The sequence below is a fragment of the Macaca nemestrina genome, chromosome 4, assembly GCF_043159975.1.
Source record: "Macaca nemestrina isolate mMacNem1 chromosome 4, mMacNem.hap1, whole genome shotgun sequence".
NCBI lineage: Eukaryota > Metazoa > Chordata > Mammalia > Primates > Cercopithecidae > Macaca > Macaca nemestrina.
The window spans coordinates 125,909,979-125,932,853 of NC_092128.1; the positions used below are offsets into that span (position 1 = coordinate 125,909,979).

General features: G+C 46.3%; 1 protein-coding gene across 1 annotated transcript in view; it reads right to left on the reverse strand.

Annotated features, from left to right (window-relative positions):
• LOC105493058 (VOPP1 WW domain binding protein) overlaps nt 1-22,875 on the reverse strand; it is a 104,411-nt gene that overhangs the window by 22,823 nt on the left and 58,713 nt on the right. The window contains exon 3 of the mRNA XM_011760490.3: nt 2,092-2,169. Coding sequence (XP_011758792.1) covers nt 2,092-2,169 — 78 coding nt within the window. The remainder of the gene's footprint in view (nt 1-2,091; nt 2,170-22,875) is intronic.

The window sequence follows — 22,875 nt, forward strand, 5'->3', positions numbered from 1 at the left end:
GTCCCTCTGCCCCAAATGCCCTCTCCGAAGACCCAGTCAAAAGCTTTGTAGCTTTCTCCAACTTTTCTAGCTTCAGAAGTTCTGCGTTCTGGCTTTAAAGTATCCACACCTCATTATCTGCTTAGATATCATCTTCTTCAGGAGTCTGCCTGCCTAAGGCCCTCTCCATAAAACCCCAGCACAATGCCTGGTGCTTATCAGGCCCGACGTTAATTGAGACAGAAAATTCATGGGGTGGAACCCAGGTGCCCTTTGTATTTCGGGTGAGGCACTGCACGCTCACACCCCCAGGTGCTCCCTGGCTACATCGCCAGCTTGGAACCCTGTGTCAATCTCAACGTTAATGACTCAGCCCCATCTTCTGGCATCTGGCACTCAGACCTTGCAACAGCCTGACCATGTGCGATGCGACTTGTGGGAGTTTCTCCAAATGGGGCCCACTAAGTCGTCGTGTGCTGCCTCGCCAAGGTGCCCTGCCTCTGACAGGTGACCCTGGCCAGCAGCTAGGAAGCACCTGGCTGCCAGTGCAGGTACAGCTTCTAGGCAGCCCGACAGAAGCTGCCAGGCCCTAACAATTCAGCTGGACTTTCTCAAATTTATCTTCTTTTTGATCATACAATGCCTGAACACTGACAAGCTTCACAAGCATTCTCATGCCCTCATCATCATGCATCTGGTGCTTTAGACCAAGCCAACATCCTCATAAGCCCGTTCACAGTTCAGGGTTTCACGCTCCAGACGGTTCGCTTTCTTCCACCCCAAGCTCCCGGGAGGAGGATCTGGAGGGAAGGCCTGCCCTGAAGCTGGGCCTTAGCCCCCGACACTGGGCCCTCCCCATCTCTGGTACCGGCCCCCTCCATCTGGAGATCCACACAGAGCCATCAACCTTTGGACAGTCTTAGGCTACAACAATTCTTCTTCTGTTACAGAGTTTTAGGTATTTGCACCTCTGCAGTGTGGGGACCTGATACCAGCTCCCTTGTTAGTGGGGGTACACCTAGGTGGGGCTTACCGGGCTGGTCCTAAGGGAGGCCTGGCCAGCGGCTGTAAGGTCAGGTGAGGCCAAGGAGGTGGTGAGGTGATCATGAAAGAAGGCATCACTATTAAAGAACATCCTGGTCACATAACAGGTGGAGTCCCCACTCCCTACAGGCTTCCCTAATCAAACCATGGGCACAGGTGTTAAGGGAGAAAGACAAAACCGCACAAAAATTCAGATGGCTGCTGTCACACGCTCAGTAAGGGTCTTAAAGCCTCAAAAGGTCAGTACAGTCAAAATCTTAACATCATAAAAAGGCTGGCGTCATGCAGCGAACAAACTCTAACCCTTTTCGAAGTTTACTGAAGGGCATCACCACTGCATGGGAGAAGAGGAACAGGTGGGTGCAAGAAATGCTGCTTTGGTTAATAAATCCTTTCCCACATGTGCTCTGCCACCCTGGCATCTGAAGCAATACCTGTCATCTCGAGTCCAACAGATGCTTAGGGCACTCCAGCAGGCATCCCGCGGCTCCCGCCCACAGGAGGCTCCCCCGATGGAGTGCGTTCCCACCCTTCCAGGATGCTGCAGGCATCGCTTCAGTTCCTGCTGAAGGAGCAGACTTTGGACTGCTCCCTATGCGCCCCAGAGGAGCTGGGGGAGGCACACGGATGCACGCTGCCTATCTTGAAAGTGAAGAGTCAGCCAACACAAGATGGATGGGGAAGCGTCAGGGCAACGAAAACTTGATTGCCCGCCAGTCTCAGTTGGGCGATTCTCTGATCCTTCAAGACAACCAGCCTTGGCTCCATTTCAGAAACTGGCCAAGGAACTGCTGAAGGATGAGGCTGTTGTCCAGCCACCTTCCCAGGAGCAGAGCTCTTCTTCCCACCCCCAAATTCTTGGAAACGAAAACAGACTTCCCACAAACTCCGTGTGTGCAATTGCCGGTTATGAAGCCAACCCAAACATACCCATTTTCCTGACCAAGGCTGTCCTTGAGGCCACCACCCAAGCGAAGGTGTCGCACCCAAGGCTGTGACAATACTGACAGGCAGGCAGAGCCCTCGGGGTGGGGAGCAAAGAGGGAGCAAGGAGGAGTTGTGACCTACCAGAAGTACCATAGCCTCTGTATGGAGAGGGCCCGCACACAGCACCTGGAGCCACAGCAGTCCTCGTAGGAGCGGCATCTGTGGAGAGAGGCACAGGCTAGTCAGCACTGAGTTGGAAGCAGCCACCGGACCAGCCGTGTGGCCCAGGCTGGGCTTCAATGTAATCATTCTTGAAGGAACAAATCATTAAGAGCAAAAAGGACAGAACTGCCTCCACTGCATTTCACACAACCAGCAGAACAGACTGACATCAGCCCGTGGCCCAAAGCAAGGTGCTGAGGTGGGCACAGTCAGTGTGATGTAAAGCCCTGCATTTACCAAGCATCCTGTGTGCCAAATCCCAATGGATTCCTTCTGGGTGGTGGCACAACCAAAGACGGGCATTAAGCCTACCAGGAATGCTGCTGGGAGTGGAGGCTCCGCAGGAGCCCAGCACCCATGTGGTGCTCATCTCTGCTGTCTTCAGTCCCTGACTATGGGGAAAAGATGGAAATATCCCACCACACCCACTGAGGCTAAAAGCAGAGGTTGTGGAGTTAGATAAATTGCAGGTGTGGTCCTGGTCCTGCCACTTACTAGCTGTGGGACTTCTGGCAAGCCTCAGTTTCTCCATCAGCAAAGCAGATGGAACCGTAGGGGCCCTGCACAGCACTGATTTAAGTTTTAAGGCCTTTATCACCACATAAAGTGCTGATGGTTCTATTACTGCTCATGCTGCCTCCCTCCCCTCATCCCCCAATGTGTCTGAGGTTTCCGGGCCCCTGGCAGGGCATAGCTCTCGGGGCTGTTCTCAGAAGCTGTTCCCAGATTGCTGCCTGAGCATGGACCCTTGCACAGGTCTTGGGTGAGGCACTCCGTGCCCTCGACTTCCCTGCCCTTCCCCAACCCCAAGTCCTCCTTGAAGAGAGAAGATGCCATGAAAGTGCAAACCCTTCTGTTTTACAGAGACGTTTTCACTGGAGCGTTTCGAGCCCAGCGGCAATGGATTGGCAGGGATGTGGTGAGGACCACTTCCCTATAATATTAAACCTTTACCTAATTGTGATCTAGGTTCCTGCCAGTTTTTTTTTCCTTTAAACAAAAAGTAGCTGGGAGAAATACACAATTCAGTCCAAGGTCTTGAGCACTGAATGTGTAGATTACTGCAGTACAAATAGGTTTGTTTTATGTGGAGAAGTATGTGTAGAAAACTAGTTAAGATGCGAAGTGAGATAACGACAGCCTGGAACTCAGCAGAACCAAGCTCCTAAGCTGCTCTTCCCTGGTTGTGCACGCAGTAGGCCCAAGGCTCCTGGATGTAGTGCTGCCTCTCTGTAAACACCCTGCACCCAACGGCGCTAAATCCTCTATCGTTTCAAGGACAAACTGGTCTGAGAGACACTCCCTCCCCACTCCACCCCCACGCCATTCCACAGACAATATGGCAGCATTCATGTCCAGTCTTCCCCTGGCCCATGAACGTGAATTCCTACCCGGTACCCAAAGTGTTGTGATTTCCACAAGATGCTCCCAGTGGCTCCCACTGAGAGTTACCTAAATGAGTGCTCAAGAATGCTGCTGGTCCTGGCCGGGTGCAGTGGCTCACACCTGTCATCTCAGCACTTTGGGAGGCCAAGGCGGGTGGATCACCTGAGGTCAGGAGTTTGAGACCAGCCTGGCCAACATGGTGAAACCCTGCCTCGACTAAAAATACAAAAATTAGCTGGACATAGTGTGTGCACCTGTAGTCCCAGCTGCTCGGGGAGCTGAGGCAGGAGAACTGCTTGAACCTGGGAGGCAGAGGTTGCAGTGAGCCAAGATCATGCCACTTGCACTCCTGACACTTCATGCATCCAACAAGCAGCCACCAAGGGCTACTAGGAGCCTGTTCTGTGCTTTCCTGAGGGTGGAGCAGAGAAAACCCAGAGGAAAATCCTTCTGGGGAGGAGCTTTCTCTCTAGAAGGGAGAGAAAATAGTAAACAAGAAAACATAAACTGTGTTAGATGGTAATAAGTTCTTCTGTGGTGAAAAATGGAGCCGGCACTGGCAGGTTGAGAGCACAAGGCAGCAGGATGCTCAGGGAGGACATGATGTCTGAACAGAGAGCACGCAGGAATCCAGTCTGCCAATGAAGGAAGCTGGCACAGGGTCTCAGCACTCGGGACGGGGGAATGCTGGCCACTCCATCCTAGTGCCCCTGGTCCACAGCTGCATGCTGGAGATGAGTATGGGAGCTCTGCAAGCCAGAGCCCTGCACAGACAGTACGTTCTGCAGTTCCCCCAGGCCTTCCCCTACAATCTCACTGGTCTCGGTTGATCAATGTGTGTGTGCCTATGTGTGTGGAAGAGAAGGGAGCAGTCGAGGGAGATGAAGGACTTCTTGCTTTTAGGGTGGATGGAGTTCAGACAATTAACAGTAAACTAGAAGAGGTGGGACTGTTTCCTCTCATGAGTGTGCAAAGACAGGCGTCCTCAGCACTCTGGTGAGGTTCGTGGTGAGTTTGGGAGTGTGGAAGGCAGAACGCAACCATGGCCCTGAGAATTGCACCCCTCAGAAAACACACCCTGCATAATCCCCTCCTCTCCAGTGGGCAGGACCCTGTGAATATCGGATGACCCCTCCCACGATCACAGAACATTCATCAAGATGGTGTGTTATCTAAGGCTCTGCCCTTGCAGACTGGAGATTCTCCTGCTGGCTTTGAAATAGTATTAATAGCAGCCACATGAGAGGACCATGTGACCAGCACTGAGCGTGGTCTGCAGGCACAAAAAGCAATCCCAGCAGGACCTCAGTCCTACAACCACAAGAAACCGAATTCTGCCAACAACCCAAATCAATTTGGAGGAGGACTCCAAGCTCCAGGTGAGAACGCAGTCCAGCCCACTGCTTAATCTCAGCCTCATGAAGTGACCCTGATCCTAGAACCCAAATGAGCTTTCCCAGACTTGAGATCTACAGAGCTGTGCAGTAATAAGGGTATGCTGTTTCAGTCTGCTACGTTTATAGTGATTTACTACACAGCCACAGAGTCAAGGAGAACACAGCTTACAGGTTACGAGCACTTCTTACCTTACACCAGGTTAAGTGCTTCACAAACGTTTCGTTAATTTTCAAAACATCCACGTACGAGGTAAAGTATTACTAGTGCCATGTTTGAAATTAGCTTAGAAGCAAGACATTAGGGATGTTGCACCTCCAGCCCAGGCCACTGTCTGCAGAAGCCAAGAGTGGACTTGGCTAGCACTTCAGGAAAGCATTTTGCACAGATGCTGCCTCTCTGGTAACATGGAGCCTTTCATGACCAAAGGGTCACCTTCTCTATCCCCACTTGATTTTCCTATTCTTCTTTGGCCCTGCCAAAGAAATTTCAAAGACCATGGTAACAGAGACAATGTGAAAAAAACAGACCCTTGGGCAAATGTCAGGAGGTCCCTGAGACAGGACCCAGAGACAGGAACTCAGCAACCACTCTTTAATAGTGCTTGCACAGGCAGAGCAAGATGGCCGAATAGGAACAGCTCCAGTCTCCAGCTCCCAGCGCGAGCGACACAGAAGACAGGTGATTTCTGCATTATCAACTGAGGTACTGGGTTCATCTCACTGGGGAGTGGCGGACAATCAGTGCTGGTCAGCTGTTGCAGCCCGACCAGCGAGAGCTGAAGCAGGGCGAGGCATCGCCTCACCTGGGAAGCGCAAGGGGGAAGGGAATCCCTTTTCCTAGCCAGGGGAACTGAGACACACAACACCTGAAAAATTGGGTAACTCCCACCCCAATACTGCGCTTTAAGCAAACGGGCACAGCAGGAGATTATATCCCACACCTGGCCGGGAAGGTCCCAAGCCAGAGAAGGCCATAAACGAACGGACAGAGATGAAAACCATGACACGAGAAATACGTGACAAATGCACAAGCTTCAGTAACTGACTTGATCAACTGGAAGAAAGAGTATCAGCGATTGAGGATCAAATGAATGAAATGAAGGGAGAAGAGAAATCTAAAGAAAAAAGAAGAAAAAGAAATGAACAAAGCCTGCAAGAAGTATGGGATTATGTAAAAAGACCAAATCTACGTCTGACTGGGGTGCCTGAAAGTGAGGGGGAAAATGGAACCAAGTTGGAAAACACTCTTCAGGATATCATCCAGGAGAACTTCCCCAACCTAGTAGGGCAGGCCAACATTCAAATCCAGGAAATACAGAGAACGCCACAAAGATACTCCTCGAGAAGAGCAACTCCAAGACACATAATTGCCAGATTCACCAAAGCTGAAATGAAGGAAAAAATCTTAAGGGCAGCCAGAGAGAAAGGTCGGGTTACCCACAAAGGGAAGCCCAACAGACTAACAGCAGATCTCTCGGCAGAAACTCTACAAGCCAGAAGAGAGTGGGGGCCAATATTCAACATTCTTAAAGAATTTTAAACCCAGAATTTCATATCCAGCCAAACTAAGTTTCATAAGTGAAGGAGAAATAAAATCCTTTACAGATAAGCAAATGCTTAGAGATTCTGTCACCACCAGGCCTGCCTTACAAGAGACCCTGAAAGAAGCATTAAACATGGAAAGGAACAACCGGTACCAGCCATTGCAAAAACATGCCAAAATGTAAAGACCATCGAGGCTAGGAAGAAACTGCATCAACTAACGAGCAAAATAACCAGTTAATATCATAATAGCAGGATCAAGTTCACACATAACAATATTAACCTTAAATGTAAACGGACTAAATGCTCCCATTAAAAGACATGGACTGGCAAAATGGATAAAGAGTCAAGAACCATCAGTCTGCTGTATTCAGGAGACCCATCTCACATGCAGAGACATACATAGGCTCAAAATAAAGGGATGGAGGAAGATCTACCAAGCAAATGGAGAACAAAAAAAAGCAGGGGTTGCGATACTAGTCTCTGATAAAACAGACTTTAAACCAACAAAGATCAAAAGAGACAAAGAAGGCCATTACATAACGGTAAAGGGATCAATTCAACAGGAAGAGCTAACTATCCTAAATATATATGCACCCAATACAGGAGCACCAAGATTCATAAAGCAAGTCCTTAGAGACTTACAAAGAGACTTAGACTCCCATACAATAATAATGGGAGACTTCAACACTCCACTGTCAACATTAGACAGATCAACGAGACAGAAAGTTAACAAGGATATCCAGGAATTGAACTCATCTCTGCAGCAAGCAGACCTAATAGACATCTACAGAACTCTCCACCCCAAATCAACAGAATATACATTCTTCTCAGCACCACATCACACTTACTCCAAAATTGACCACATACTTGGAAGTAAAGCACTCCTCAGCAATTGTAAAAGAACAGAAATTATAACAAACTGTCTCTCAGACCACAGTGCAATCAAACTAGAACTCAGGACTAAGAAACTCAATCAAAACCGCTCAACTACATGGAAACTGAATAACCTGCTCCTGAATGACTACTGGGTACACAACGAAATGAAGGCAGAAATAAAGATGTTCTTTGAAACCAATGAGAACAAAGATACAACATACCAGAATCTCTAGGACACATTTAAAGCAGTGTGTAGAGGGAAATTTATAGCACTAAATGCCCACAAGAGAAAGCTGGAAAGATCTAATATTGACACTCTAACATCACAATTAAAAGAACTAGAGAAGCAAGAGCAAACACATTCAAAAGCTAGCAGAAGGCAAGAAATAACTAAGATCAGAGCAGAACTGAAGGAGATAGAGACACAAAAAACCCTCCAAAAAATCAATGAATCCAGGAGTTGGTTTTTTGAAAAGATCAACAAAATTGATAGACCGCTAGCAAGACTAATAAAGAGGAAAAGAGAGAAGAATCAAATAGACACAATAAAAAATGACACAGGTGATATCACCACCGACCCCACAGAAATACAAACTACCAACAGAGAATACTATAAATACCTCTATGCAAATAAACTAGAAAATCTAGAAGAAATGGATAATTTCCTGGACACTTACACTCTCCCAAGACTGAACCAGGAAGAAGCTGAATCCCTGAATAGACCAATAGCAGGCTCTGAAATTGAGGCAATAATTAATAGCCTACCAACCAAAAAAAGTCCAGGACCAGATAGGATTCACAGCTGAATTCTACCAGAGGTACAAGGAGGAGCTGGTACCATTCCTTCTGAAACTATTCCAGTCAATAGAAAAAGAGGGAATCCTCCCTAACTCATTTTATGACGCCAACATCATCCTGATACCAAAGCCTGGCAGAGACACAACAAAAAAAGAGAATTTTAGACCAATATCCCTGATGAACATCAATGCAAAAATCCTCAATAAAATACTGGCAAACTGGATCCAGCAGCACATCAAAAAGCTTATCCACCATGATCAAGTTGGCTTCATCCCTGGGATGCAAGGCTGGTTCAACATACACAAATCAATAAACATAATCCAGCCTATAAACAGAACCAAAGACAAGAACCACATGAGTATCTCAATAGATGCAGAAAAGGCCTTTGACAAAATCCAACAGCCCTTCATGCTAAAAAGTCTCAATAAATTCGGTATTGATGGAACGTATCTCAAAATATTAAGAGCTATTTATGACATACCCACAGCCAATATCATACTGAATGGGCAAAAACTGGAAAAATTCCCTTTGAAAACTGGCACAAGACAGGGATGCCCTCTCTCACCACTCCTATTCAACATAGTGTTGGAAGTTCTGGCTAGGGCAATCAGGCAAGAGAAAGAAATAAAGCATATTCAGTTAGGAAAAGAAGAAGTCAAATTGTCCCTGTTTGCAGATGACATGACCGTATATTTAGAAAACCCCATTGTCTCAGTCCAAAATCTCCTTAAGCTGATAAGCAACTTCAGCAAAGTCTCAGGATACAAAATTAATGTGCAAAAATCACAAGCATTCTTATACACCAGTAACAGACAGAGAGCCAAATCATGAATGAACTTCCATTCACAATTGCTTCAAAGAGAATGAAATACCTAGGAATCCAACTTACAAGGGATGTAAAGGACCTCTTCAAGGAGAACTACAAACCACTGCTCAGTGAAATAAAAGAGGACATAAACAAATGGAAGAACACACCATGCTCATGGATAGGAAGAATCAATATGGTGAAAATGGCCATACTGCCCAAGGTAATTTATAGATTCAATGCCATCCCCATCAAGCTACCAATGAGTTTCTTCACTGAATTGGAAAAAACTGCTTAAAGTTCATATGGAACCAAAAAAGAGCCCGCATCTCCAAGACAATCCTAAGTCAAAAGAACAAAGCTGGAGGCATCACGCTACCTGACTTCAAACTATACTACAAGGCTACAGTAACCAAAACAGCATGGTACTGGTACCAAAACAGAGATATAGACCAATGGAATAGAACAGAGTCCTCCGAAATAATACCACACATCTACAGCCATCTGACCTTTGATAAACCTGAGAAACAAGAAATGGGGAAAGGATTCCCTATTTAATAAATGGTGCTGGGATAATTGGCTAGCCATAAGTAGAAAGCTGAAACTGGATCCTTTCCTTATTCCTTATACGAAAATTAATTCAAGATGGATTAGAGACTTAAATGTTAGACCTAATACCACAAAAACCCTAGAAGAAAACCTAGGTAATATCATTCAGGACATAGACATGGGCAAGGACTTCATGTCTAAAACACCACAAGCAATGGCAACAAAAGCCAAAATAGACAAATGGGACCTAATTAAACTAAAGAGCTTCTGCACAGCAAAAGAAACTACCATCAGAGTGAACAGGCAACCTACAGAATGGGAGAAAATTTTTGCAATCTACTCATCAGACAAAGGGCTAATATCCAGAACCTACAAAGAACTCAAACAAATTTATAAGAAAAAACAAACAACCCCATCAAAAAGTGGGCAAAGGATATGAATGGACATTTCTCAAAAGAGGACATTCATACAGCCAACAGACACATGAAAAAATGCTCATCATCACTGGCCATCAGAGAAATGCAAATCAAAACCACAATGAGATACCATCTCACACCAGTAAGAATGGCAATCATTAAAAAGTCAGGAAACAACAGGTGCTGGAGAGGATGTGGAGAAATAAGAACACTTTTACACTGTTGGTGGGATTGTAAACTAGTTCAACCATTATGGAAAACAGTATGGCGATTCCTCAAGGATCTAGAACTAGAAGTACCATATGACCCAGCCATCCCATTACTGGGTATATACCCAAAGGATTATAAATCGTGCTGCTATAAAGACACATGCACACGTATGTTTATTGTGGCACTATTCACAATAGCAAAGACTTGGAATCAACCCAAATGTCCATCAGTGACAGACTGGATTAAGAAAATGTGGCACATATACACCATGGAATACTATGCAGCCATAAAAAAGGATGAGTTTGTGTCCTTTGTAGGGACATGGATGCAGCTGGAAACCATCATTCTCAGCAAACTATCGCAAGAACAGAAAACCAAACACTGCATGTTCTCACTCATAGGTGGAAACTGAACAATGAGATCACTTGGACTCGGGAAGGGGAACATCACACACCGGGGCCTATCATGGGGAGGGGGGAGGGGGGAGGGATGGCATTGGGAGTTATACCTGATGTAAATGACGAGTTGATGGGTGCTGACGAGTTGATGGGTGCAGCACAGCAACATGGCACAAGTATACATATGTAACAAACCTGCACGTTATGCACATGTACCCTAGAACTTAAAGTATAATTAAAAAAAAAAATAGTGCTTGCACGGTTCTTTGTTCAGTTTGGAACTGCATATTGACCAGAAAGATTCCCAGAAAAGCCTGTATCATTTGATGTCAGTAATGCTCTACAATTAGCATATACAATTAATCATAGAGACAAATAATAAAGATGCGATATTAGGTGAAAGGATGGTGTCGATTTGTAGTGAATGGTGGATGCTCCTGCAACATTAGCTGTTTTCAGCAGACATCCACACACATGCACAAAAATCTATGTGTGCCAGGCTGTGACATAAGGCACATCTCTTCACAGCTGCTGCCAGGGAAGCCCCAAGTTAAAAGTGGACAGGCTCAAGTTTCTGGTGTGTCCAGGACTGGCCCCATTCAACCTCTTGGGAGATTCTGGGTGGCCTTCAGGCTCAGGTCGCCCTGTGAGGTCACTTTCTGCCGTTAACAGTGCTGGGCTAAGGTCTTTCGGTCCTTGTCTTCTGTCTAGGTGAAACCGGCTTTAGTCAAATGGCTATTGCCATTTTTACTCCTAATTCTACTATATTTTGTCCTCAAGTGATCAAATTCTAGGAGATACAAGTCTCATGAAGACCCTCTCAAATCAGACACCCCAGCTCACTGCCTAGCCATGAACAGCATCCTCTGCAGGTGCTGACGGTGAGGGAGCGGGGAGAGGGAGATGCAGAACAGAGACGACAGACACCCGCAGCTTAGGGGGAACTGGCCGTGATCCTCTGAGCTCCTGCTAGTTGCCTCCCATAGATCCACCACCCTCTGCCACCATGATGCTCCTGTGTCTCTCCCTCCCAGGTTTTACCCCAACTATAACGGCAGCTGCTCCAGCTCCAAGCACAGCCAAAGCTTAAGAGGTATTAATACCTGGGTCCCTCCAATACTGACAGCCATGCACTTGATATGAAAGAGGAAAACAGGTACATACTAATAAATTTAGTGACTGAATTGTTTTTCGTGAGCTAAATTTGCTAAAATTCTTCCCTTTCAGCTTTACACTTACAAGGAAGCATTTGCTGCCTGGAAACCTAAGCCCTATGGCATTCTATCTCCCATGCTGGAGAGAGCAGACTACCAGCTTTCAGACATATGTAGAGCCCTCGTCCACAATTAACACACATACACCCCTCAGCCTGAGAACATATCCGTCCTAGAATATCTGGAGTATAACGGATTACAAGTTCCTCTTTGTTGGCAAGATACAACATCTATGTGCTCTAGCTCACTTTTCAGAATCCAAATTTGGAACACCAGCAGCAAATACACGCTGTCAACTGATTATCACTTTCTTCTCTCAAAACACAGGGACGCTTTATGCTCCTTCCATGAGCTGAAGACCCATTCACTCTCCACATTCTTGCGGCTCATCTGCGGCCCTGGCCCGGCTCCCAGTGTGGATGCTGGCAGGCCCCAGCTACTCAAAGGAGCACACAATTACCTAGGTGCTGACACTGTTACCCCTTTTCTCTCTGCTGCTTTCTTCCTTTTGAAGCTGCTGGTAAATTGGGGCCCTAAGCACACACACCTGCTGATGTTCCAAAAAGCTGCAATTACAAAGAGGTATTCACTGCAACACTGAGCTTAATTAAAGTAGTAAACATTACCAGGCAGTCGAGCACACTGCAGACAACCATCATGGATGCATCAAGTCAAATACTCCTAGTGCCCTCAGCCTCAGAATGGCAACGCTGCTCCCAAGGACGTCACAAGACTACACCTTTGCTGAACAGATCAGAATGGAGAAAATAGCAAGGGCTTTTTCATCTCATTCTTCTCTGTGTGCCAGATGTATACATTCTCAGACTTGCCATGGAAAAGAAGAAACATTACTCTTAACTACATTCGCTCCACAGCATATCTAATTATAGTCCTGAGACTCTGAAATACACGATACTTCAAAAGAATGAAAAGATCACGTATAGCAGCAGACATGGGCCCCTGGACTTGACTTACTGCTGTTAGCCAAGTATTCCTTACTGTACCCCTGGATACAAAGGTAGATTTCTGCTGAGGTCAGAGAATGGGTAGTCCACTCTGAGCAGCTGCTGACAGGTAACTAGGTATATTATACAGATAAAATCAGGGTGTCTGGCTTTTCTCCCCTAGTCAATGATAGGACCTGCAGTCCCTGGGATTCCTCATGTAAAAGGAAATGTATGTCTGAGAGTCTATGGGCCACGACTGAGACATGTGTCAGAGCAACAAACAAATGCAAACAACAGGTGGCCACTGTGGGAGTTTTTGGAGCCTAAGACGGAAGCATGTGTTATGCTTAGTCCTGTACAGGAAGAAAGAGGGTATGGCCACTGGACACATTTAATTCTTAGCCTTTGGGTTACATAAATCTCAAAAGTAGGAAAGGATAACATACTAGGTCAAGGAATGTTCAGTGTTAGTGAAGTCACAGAATCTTTCTACGTAAAAAAGAAAAAAGCCAAATGTCAGTTTGTAAACTTTTCCATGTGTTGTTGCTATGGATGGAAAGTGTCTCCCCCAGATGGTTGCTGAAAGGCTACCCTGCAATGGGATGGTGTTAAAAGGTGGGGCTTTTGGAAGGTGATCTGGTCACCAAGCTGAAGCCCTTGTGACAGGGTTGGGGTCTCTGTAAGAAGAGTCATGAAGAGAGCTTGCTGCTTGCTCCGCTCCTCACCATGTGAGGATAGAACAAGATGGCGCCTACGAACCACGGACAGAGCCTCATCAGACACCAGAGCTGACGGCACCTTGGTCTGGGACTTCCAGCCTCCAGCGCTGTGAGAAATAAACACACACTGTTTAAGCCCCACAGCCTCTGGTATTGCTGTTACGTCAGCCTGAACTTAAGCACCACTTTAGCGGTAATCACAGTTAAAAGGATTTACAGAAAATCGTCTCTGCATCTGGTGGAGCAGCTAAAGTCTGAGTAAAATATTCAGGGTGCTGGTCTGGAGACAGAGTTGGTGGGGACTGTAACTTTTTTGGGGGAGTTCGAGAATCCAATCCTTTCTCCTGCCTGCAGGATTAACCCTCAGCAAACATTTCTCTTCACTAAGCACTTGCTGGCACAACACCTCCTTTCTCCCATCCAGTCCCAGTCTCTCAGTTTGACAGCTGGTCTGTTCTCCTCAATCACACTGCCCCTAAAAGCTAACCCTGCTTTTCACACTACTCATTATCATCTGCATTCTCCACACAGCCGAGCCCGCAGCACATACTTGAAGGAGGCTTCCCGAGTTAGAAGCAGGAAGTACATCCAGGCTTATCAGTGGCCTTTGATTAGCTACCTATGAGAAACTGGGCTCTCCAGTAATCTAAACACAGAGGCCTATACAAGTTTCAGTAGAAAACTCCAAAGGACATGTGAGCCTCTAGGGGAGCAGAGGAGAGCTCTGTCCTTAGCCACCCAGTACCCCGGCAAATCTCCTTGTAAGGACTGCAGAGCTCTGTGCCTCACCTGGATCAAGGAATCCACCTGACCGTTTAGTGACTGACCTTCCCCTCCAACCTGCCCAGGCAGAGGCTGCCACTCCCTGCAGCAAGGCCCCAGGGCACGTGCCTTCCATGACCATGGGCACTGTTCCTTGTGCAGAATCCAAGGCAGGCCCCGCTAGGTTGATTCATGATTCACACAGTCTTTCTTTCCAGTGTCCAAAGGGACTCACATATTCTCCCAAGCCTTGTCTTCTCCAGGAAACAGTATCTATCTTGGGCAAAACTATGGTTTCTCTTTATTGGGAAGAATCCCAGTTTACTCTCATTTCCACACTTACTGGAGCTTCAGGCAGGATTAACCTTTTTAACAACTGTGACACAGTCAAATCCTAATAAACCTTCCATCTAAACTTCCAAGTTCTTCTCAGTAGGTTCTGTCTTTCCATGCTGTACAGGTGCAGTACAGTCTGGGACCCAAATATAGGACTTCATGCTTATCCATAAAAAGGGTAAACTTATGCAATCTGGTCCTTTACTTTTATCCTGTCAAGAGCCTTTGGATCCTCATTCTGTCACCCAAGGCATTCACTATTTCTTCCAGTTTTCTGTCACTGACATGAAGGATATGAGTCAACTTTTCCTGGGACCCAGGACTGCTGAATTTCAGGCCACCCGACCAACTCTGCTCCTCCTCTCTGCAATGATCACAAACATGACTTAGAATGCCCACATCCAAAAATCCACAGTTGGGTCAGGAAGAGATGAGACTGGGGCCTGAAAATGAAGAGGAATCTTTCCATGCCCTGAAACTGAAATTCAAAACCTGAGATCTTACCAAAGTCCAGCAGGCTGCCTGCAGAAAGAAAACCAAAGGGAGAGAAAGAAGGCTGTACCACGAAGTGAGTCCTGGCTTAGCTGCAAGGAGTCCAGGAGTGTGCAGAAAGGGAGGGTGAGGTGGGAATATGGAAAGGTGACAGCCCATGAGCTCAGCCCAACTCACAGCCAGATGCTCTCTACTCAGATGGAGATCAGTTTCAGCATCAGGATTAAAAAAATGGGCACGTGAATTTTATAGTATGTGAATTATACCTTAATTTAGAAAGAGAGAGGGGGGAGGGAGGGAGGGAGGGAGGGAGGGAGGGAAGGAAGGAAGGAAGGAAGGAAGGAAGGAAGGCCTCCTCTACCTACAACTTGTACATATGATCAACATGGCATGCCTTCCCTATTTTCATTCAAGTCAATGCTAAAATATTGAAGTCAATGGTGAATTCCATTACAGACGTTCCTTCTATGTTGAGATTTTACTAATCATAATTTTATAAATACAGCTATTATACCAGTTACAAATCCACCTAACTGGTCTATTTATTACTGATCTCCTCAGCAGTGTCAGATCACTGATGTCCTGGTCTCACGGTCCCATAAAAGACCAACCCAATATGACCTTACAGAGGCAAACCCAAATTAATTTTAATCGAGCACAAAACACCCTTTTAATAATTTCCTGACGCCTTCAAGAGGTCCCCACTGCTCTGGCGACTGCCCTGATGAGCCCACCTCCCATCTCTCGCCCATGTCCTTCTAAAATCTCAGCCTGGTGGGCTGTCTTTGGGTACACTGGTGCCCTGGGCATTCCTGCCTCTTCCCTCCTAGACAAGTCATCTGTGATCATCAGGACACTGTCCACTAACTCTTGCAAGCTCGCTTCCCTTTCAGATGACATCACTGCCTCACACTCATCTCTCCCAACTATAAGTCTATTACGAGAAAATGTATTACTCATCACCATTTTTTGAGACGGAGTTTTGCTCTTGTGGCCCAGACTGGAGTGCAGTGGCACGATCTCACCTCACTGCAACCTCCACCTCCTAGGTTCAAGTGATTCTCCTGCCTCAGCCTCCCGAGTAGCTGGGATTACAGGTGTGCATTCCCACGCCCGGCTAATTTTTTATATTTTTGGTAGAGATGGGGTTTCGCCATGTTGGCCAGGCTGGTCTCAAACTCCTGACCTCAGGTGATCTGCCTGTCTCAGCCTCCCAAAGTGCTGGGATTACAGGCATGAGCCACTGCACCCAGCCACAAGCTTTTTTTTTTTTTTTTTTTTTTTTGAGATGGAGCTTCACTCTTGTTGCCCAGGCTGAAGTTCAATGGTGCGATCTCGGTTCACAGCAACCTCCCCCTCCCAGGTTCGAGCAATTCTCCTGCCTTGGCCTCCCAAGTAGCTGGGATTACAGGTATGCGCCACCATGCCTGGCTAATTTTTATATTTTCAGTAGAGACGGGGTTTTACCCATGTTGGTCAGGCTGGTCTCAAACTCCCAAACTCAGGTGATCCGCCCGCCTCAGCCTCTCAAAGTGCTGGGATTATGGGCACTTTGAGCCACTGCGCCCAGCCCCAATGTTCTTTATAAAGCTTCTTTATAACATTACTTAATACACTTGTGCATTTCCAGCCTTAATATGGCATAACCTTCTGGGTCATATCCTGGCTTTGCCTTTAGGAGTCCATCCTCCACCAGGAAAGCTCTCTCATTTGAATGAGGCAGCAGAAGTCCTGGCCCATACATGTGGACAAAACTCAAACCAGGAGGAGGTGGTTCAGGCAGAATTCCAGCAGCCTCAAGACACACCTGTGAGGAGTGCTGTGGAAAGCAATGGCTCTCAGCACCGGCTCACGTCAAAACTGTCCAGCAGCTTTAAAAACACCTGTGCCTGCTGGCTGGGATGCACTCCTCTGGAGATTTCCGTACACGGCAGGGCTGAGAACCAAGGACCTAAATCTGGAGCCCTCTTGCCTGTGACTCTTTTCTTAGCGCTGGGAAGGAGCACGTGGTGGGTGAGCCAGGCAGGGGGCGGGGGGGGGGGGGGGGGGCGGGAGGGGTGTTGTTCTGGCTTTTCTGGGCAGGTATTTTTTGTTTTAACAGCTTTCTTGATGTATCCTTGATATACAAAGAGCTGTGTACAATCTGATGAGTTTGGTCCTATGCAAACACCCAAGATATCACCACAACGAAAGTCTAGGCATAATCTGATTACTTGTAATATTGTACGTCTGTAAGAAACCAGCATTTTTAATAGAACTTTCATCTTTCCAAACACAAGATTTTAGACCACTTTATCTGTCTTGCTTTCAAGTCAAAAACTTCACAGACCTGACTATGAACTCATGGTTCTTTCTTTCCTGTCAACCTCAGTTGGTAATCCATGTGATGTCAGTATCGTCCTCCCGGCCTGACACAGTTTCCCTGACAGGCAGGGAGGTGCCTGTGTGTTGAGACATATGGTCCCATTTTGATGATGTTTCAACTTTGATTTGGCCAACACATCCCACGGCAAAGTCAAACATCTCTGGGTTGTAAGGAGGGGGCCATCGCTGCTTTGATGAGGCCTGAGCCCGAGACGTTGAGGGTGGGAAGACGGCTGCCCTGTCAATCATTCCTTCAGAGACAAGAGTTATCACCAGAAAACACCTTCTCTGACTTGTATAAACCCAAACTACTTGCATTCAGGATTTACCTAGGGCAATTTTACTTGTATTTCTACCACGGGAGAAAGCATTACAAATGCTTACCAAAATCACTAATATTAGCAGACAAAATGGGGCAGAGAGTGCTCATTTCCTGGTCATTTTAACCCTTCAGTAGCTGCTGCCTTGGAGCCCAGATGCACCCAGAGTTAAAGTGAGGAGGTAAGATGGGCCAAGAAGCTCTTAAATTACTGCTGAACTTTGGTAACTATGGAGTTGTTTTGTTTGTTTGTTTTGACCCAAGGTCTCACTGTGTCACCCAGGCTGGAGTGCAGTGGCGCAATCATAGCTCACTGCAGCCTCAAATTCCTTGGCTTAAGTGATCCCTTCACACCAGCCTCCCAAGTAGCTAAAACTACAGGTGCACACCACCATGCCCGGCTAATTTAAAAAATTTTTTGTAGAGATGAGGTTTCACTATGTTGCCCAGGCTGGTCTCCAACTCCTGGCCACAGTGATCTACTTGCCTTGGCCCAAAAGTGTTGGGATTACAGATGTGAACCACTGCACCTGGCCCAGAGTTTTTGAAACTCCACCCTGTGTTTCTGCGGTAGAAGTTTTCCCTCTTTCTCCTTCCAGTAAACTGCTGATCATTTAAAATTAGTTCTATTCAATCCTATCCAGAAAAACAATCCTCCTAGTTTCCTGCTGACTAAATATAAGGTTAAAAAAATAAATCCTGGCCATATGTCTCTTTCAGAGACACAGTTATTACCAGAAACCACCTTCTCTGGAAGGTGTTTTTCATTTTCCATACAAAAGTGAAAAACAGAAGTCTGCCTAAGAGCTCACAGTGAGATCTTGTCGCTATAAAAAATCTTTAAAATTAGCCAGACGTAGTAGCACATACCTACAGTCCTAGTGACTCAGAGCCTGAGGTGAGAGGATCACTTGAGCCAAGGGGTTTGAGGCTGCAGTGAGCTAGTACTGCACCACTGTGTTCCAGCCTGGGTGACAGAGCAAGACCCTGCCCCAAATTTATTATCCATTTTAATTTCATAATAAATTTCCTATCATTGAAATCACACAGGCATGATAAATACTAACGGAATTAGCTGAGTTTGGCAATGAGATCAGGAAGGGAGATAGATTCTAGTACCTAAAAACTCTGGAAACTTACACTGAGGTTCACACCTGGCTTACTTTCTCAGCTCTATTTTTACTTGAGTTGGTCTTAGTCCATTCCGGCTGTTATAACAAAATACCAGAGCTTGGGTAATTTATAAACAACAGAAATTGATTGCTCATAGTTCTGGAGGCTGGGACGCCCAGGATCAAGGCCCAGCAGATTCGATATCCAGTCAGGGCTCCTTGCTTCATAAATGATGTCTTGCTGCTGTGTTCTCACAGGGCAAAAGAGAGCAGGGGAGCTCCCTGCAACCTCTGTTGTAATCCCATTCATGAGGACAGAGCCCTCATGACTTGGTCACTTCCCCCAAAGGCCCCACCTCTTACTACTCATACACTGGGTGTTAGGTTCCAACAGATGAATTTTGTAAGGACACACATATTCAGACTGTAGCAGCTGGTTAGCTGTTATATGCAAATGCTCAGAACTCTTAAGTCTGCATTCCAGCTCTGGACTACATCCTGCCCTCTTCCACCTCTGCTGCAAAAGTGAATTCCTCACTGGCTCAATTTCCTGGGTATTCTCCAAGAACTCCAAACTCCACATGTATACGTGACATTCTCTACTCAGTCTTCTACTGAATCTTTCCCGGAACCTATTCTTTCCATGGTCTCCCTCTCACTGTCTTCCCAACCAGAAACCTGTGATTTATTTGACTCCCTTTATTTACCTCTATATCGACTCTCCTGTGAGACGCTTTTCATGACCACCGCCTGTTCCTCAGCCCTGTTTCTACAGGAGTCAGACTGTCTTGCCTTTACTACAACCACAAGCTCCTCCCCTTTAGACCAGAGGACTGTGTCGTCATACTGTTCCTAGACCAAACTGAGGGTCAGGCTGCTATTTCTTGTGGCCCAATAATGAGATGCAGATGAACTGGGGAGGAAGAGAATTTTTATTTCTGCAACCAATTACTGGTAGAAGGCCTGGAAATTATGGCCAGACCAACTCAAAATTACAAAGTTTTCCAGAGCTTACATACTTTCTAAGCTATATGTCTACCTGTAAGTGTGCATTCATCTAGAGACATAAGTGGTTAACTTCTTTTAAACTACAACTATAACTGGAGCCTCAGTAAATTCACATAATCTAAATGGGTCCAGGTGCTGGGGTGATTATCCTTATCTTGTCTCCTGCTAAATCACAGAGGTTTGGGGAGTTCCTTCAGACCCCCAAAAAACTTATTTGTGGAGGCCTGGAGACTTTCTTCAGACACCAAAAAAAAAAAATTATTTAATCCTAAATGGGTCATGTTAAGAATTCCTTCGTTATTTTGTCATGCTTTAAGGCCCAGGAAAGGCCTAGGCAAAACTCCCGGTGGGCTTTTGTTACATCCCAGCCTTTATATAAGGGCACTGGCTTTTTTTAGCTTTTAATATTTAACTTAACCACTCAGTCCGTACTGAAACACTTGTTATGGAGGCCTGCGTTGGTGAGACCTGGCCTGCCACAATGCTGCACGCAGGAGGGAGTCTCAGCCCCTCAGACGGCATTTGAGACTCTTCTCGCTAGGCTTCTCCCTCCTTTTCCCATCTCATCTCCTGCCATCTACCAGGCACCCTGGACTCCAGCCCCGTGGTCCCCACTGTACCCTGCACCTTCATGCTCCCATGCCTGCACTCTTCCCAAATTCTCTGACTGCTCCATGCTGCTTCAAAGATCAGCCCTGTGAGGTCTCTCCCAACACCATCCCCTGCTCTCCCCGATCTGTCCTGCTCCTCCCTTGGCAGGACCCCCATTTCTACAGTTCTCACCATGTGCAATATTGTGGTTAACTGTTAGAGGCCTCTATCTTCTACACCAGACACGAGCTTGAGAGCAACCCCATCTCATTCCTCTATGCAGAGCCCAGGTATCCACCTAGGTTTCGGAACCTTGTAAAGGTTTTGACTTAAACAGAAGAGATGTTGCAGCAGAAAGGCAACTCAGCAAAGCTGGGAACAATACATTAATTAGTAGGAACTCAAAGCATACAAAGGATACTGATTAAAATGTTAACATAGTGCCGGTGGGGACAGTTTGAAACAGATGCTCCCAGGCAATGACAGCCTATTATCACGATGACCCTCAGGGAGAGCAGCTGGACAGTATTTAGTAGAATATAAAATAAGCATAAGCTTTGATTCAGCAATTCAATTTCTGCAAATTTACCCCATATAATATGGCCAGCATTAAAATATATGAAACATTGTACCAAATGGAATTTTTAAAGACTATAAATAGCCTGTCTGTTCAAATATGTTCTTGCTACCAAGTGAATTATTAAAAATTTGTTTATGAGCACAGCTTAAAATTTTAGAATGTGAAAGAAAAATATCTTTGTCCCTGCCTTTCTGGATAAACCAATGTACTGCTTACATATATTGATGATACTTCATGTCTCCCTAAAATATATAAAACCAGGCTGTGCCCTGACTGCCTTGGGCACGTGTTGTCAGGACTTCCTGGGGCTGTGACATGGGTGCACGTCTTCAACCTTAGTAAAATAAACTTTCTAAATTAACTGAGACCTGTCTCAGATTTTCTGGGTTTACAAGAATTACAGACAAGGAACTGAGAACCTTCAACAGTTAAACAAAACAAAAACTCCAAAATATAGGCACTACCTGTATAAATGAATGATGAGGCATCCCCAGGAAATATTCTGCTACTATCAAAAAGAATGAGGGGCTTTGTATACTGATTTAGAAGCATACTCACAATGTATAGTTAAAAGGAATCAAGTTCAGCTGGGCGCAGTGGCTCACACCTGTAATCGCAGCACTTTGGGAGGCCAAGGCAGGCGGATCACTTGAGGTCAGGAGTTCGAGACCAGCCTGGCCAACACGGTGAAGCCCTGTCTCTACTAAAAATACAAAAATTAGCCAGGCGTCGTGGCACGTGCCTGTAATCCCAGCTACCCAGGAGGCTGAGGCAGGAGAATCACTTGAACCTGGAAGGCGGAGGTTGAAGTGAGCCGAGATCGTGCCACTGTACTCCAGCCTGGGCAAGAGTGAGACTCCATTTCCAAAAAAAAAAAAAAAAAGAGAAATCAAGGTCACATTTTAGGGGTCTAAAGCGCTTAAGCAGAAGATCATCAGTGAAAATTTCTCCCTGTTATAGAGAAGGTGTCTTCAACTTACACCAGGAATCTTCATTGATAAATCTAAGAACTGAGAGAAAAGAAATTCTGCTCTTGAATATCTGCCCCCTCCAGGTTGCAACCCGAAAACTGTGCTCCATCTCCTGATGGCAGAACAGTGAGGGTCTGCAGCAGGCATATGGAGCACTCAGCCAGGGAAGCGCCCCCACCCCCACTGCCGTCTTCCATGCATCCTGGAAGGCCCCAGTGCTGTGGGAGGAGAGCTCAGCAAAGGAGTCCAGCTGACTTCTGCACAGACGGATCTCCCCATCAGGCTCAGAGTCTGCTTGCAGAGCCATAAAGGGTGCCTGCTGGCCAGAGGTGACCCTGTGTCCAGGGAGCCTGGGACTGACTCTGGCACCTGCGCTCCTAGCAGGAAGGTAAAGCAGCCCAGCGGTGCTGGCTCTGCCAACCTTGTCTCTGGATCTCGATTTGACACCTGTGAACAGCACTTCATCCACTCACAGCATTAATTATTCACAGCAGAGAAATGAACCCAGAGGCAGCCAACAACACAGGGTAATGTAAGCACTTTAAAAGAAGCTTCACACTCCAATAGGAGACTTGGGAATAGGGCCTGAAAGCAGCCTGGTCAAAATCGATAGTGTTGGCAGGAATGGGCTCTGCCTCCTGCTGGACAAGCCCTGGACCCTGGGCTCCTCCAGCACAGGCCCTGCCTCCCTCATCCCTAACTTCCCATCATCCCTACACACCAGCTCCCTCCCACTTTAGTAGCGCTCTGGAAATTACAGGTACTCAGTAAGGCATGACACTGACGATAATATTCCTTAATTCTGTTTCATGGATCCTATCTTCCCTTTATCCAGCGGTTTGACAACATGCAACCGTCCATTTTTTCCCTTCCATGCTCTCCTTTGAGCTTGGCAGTGTGTGAATTCC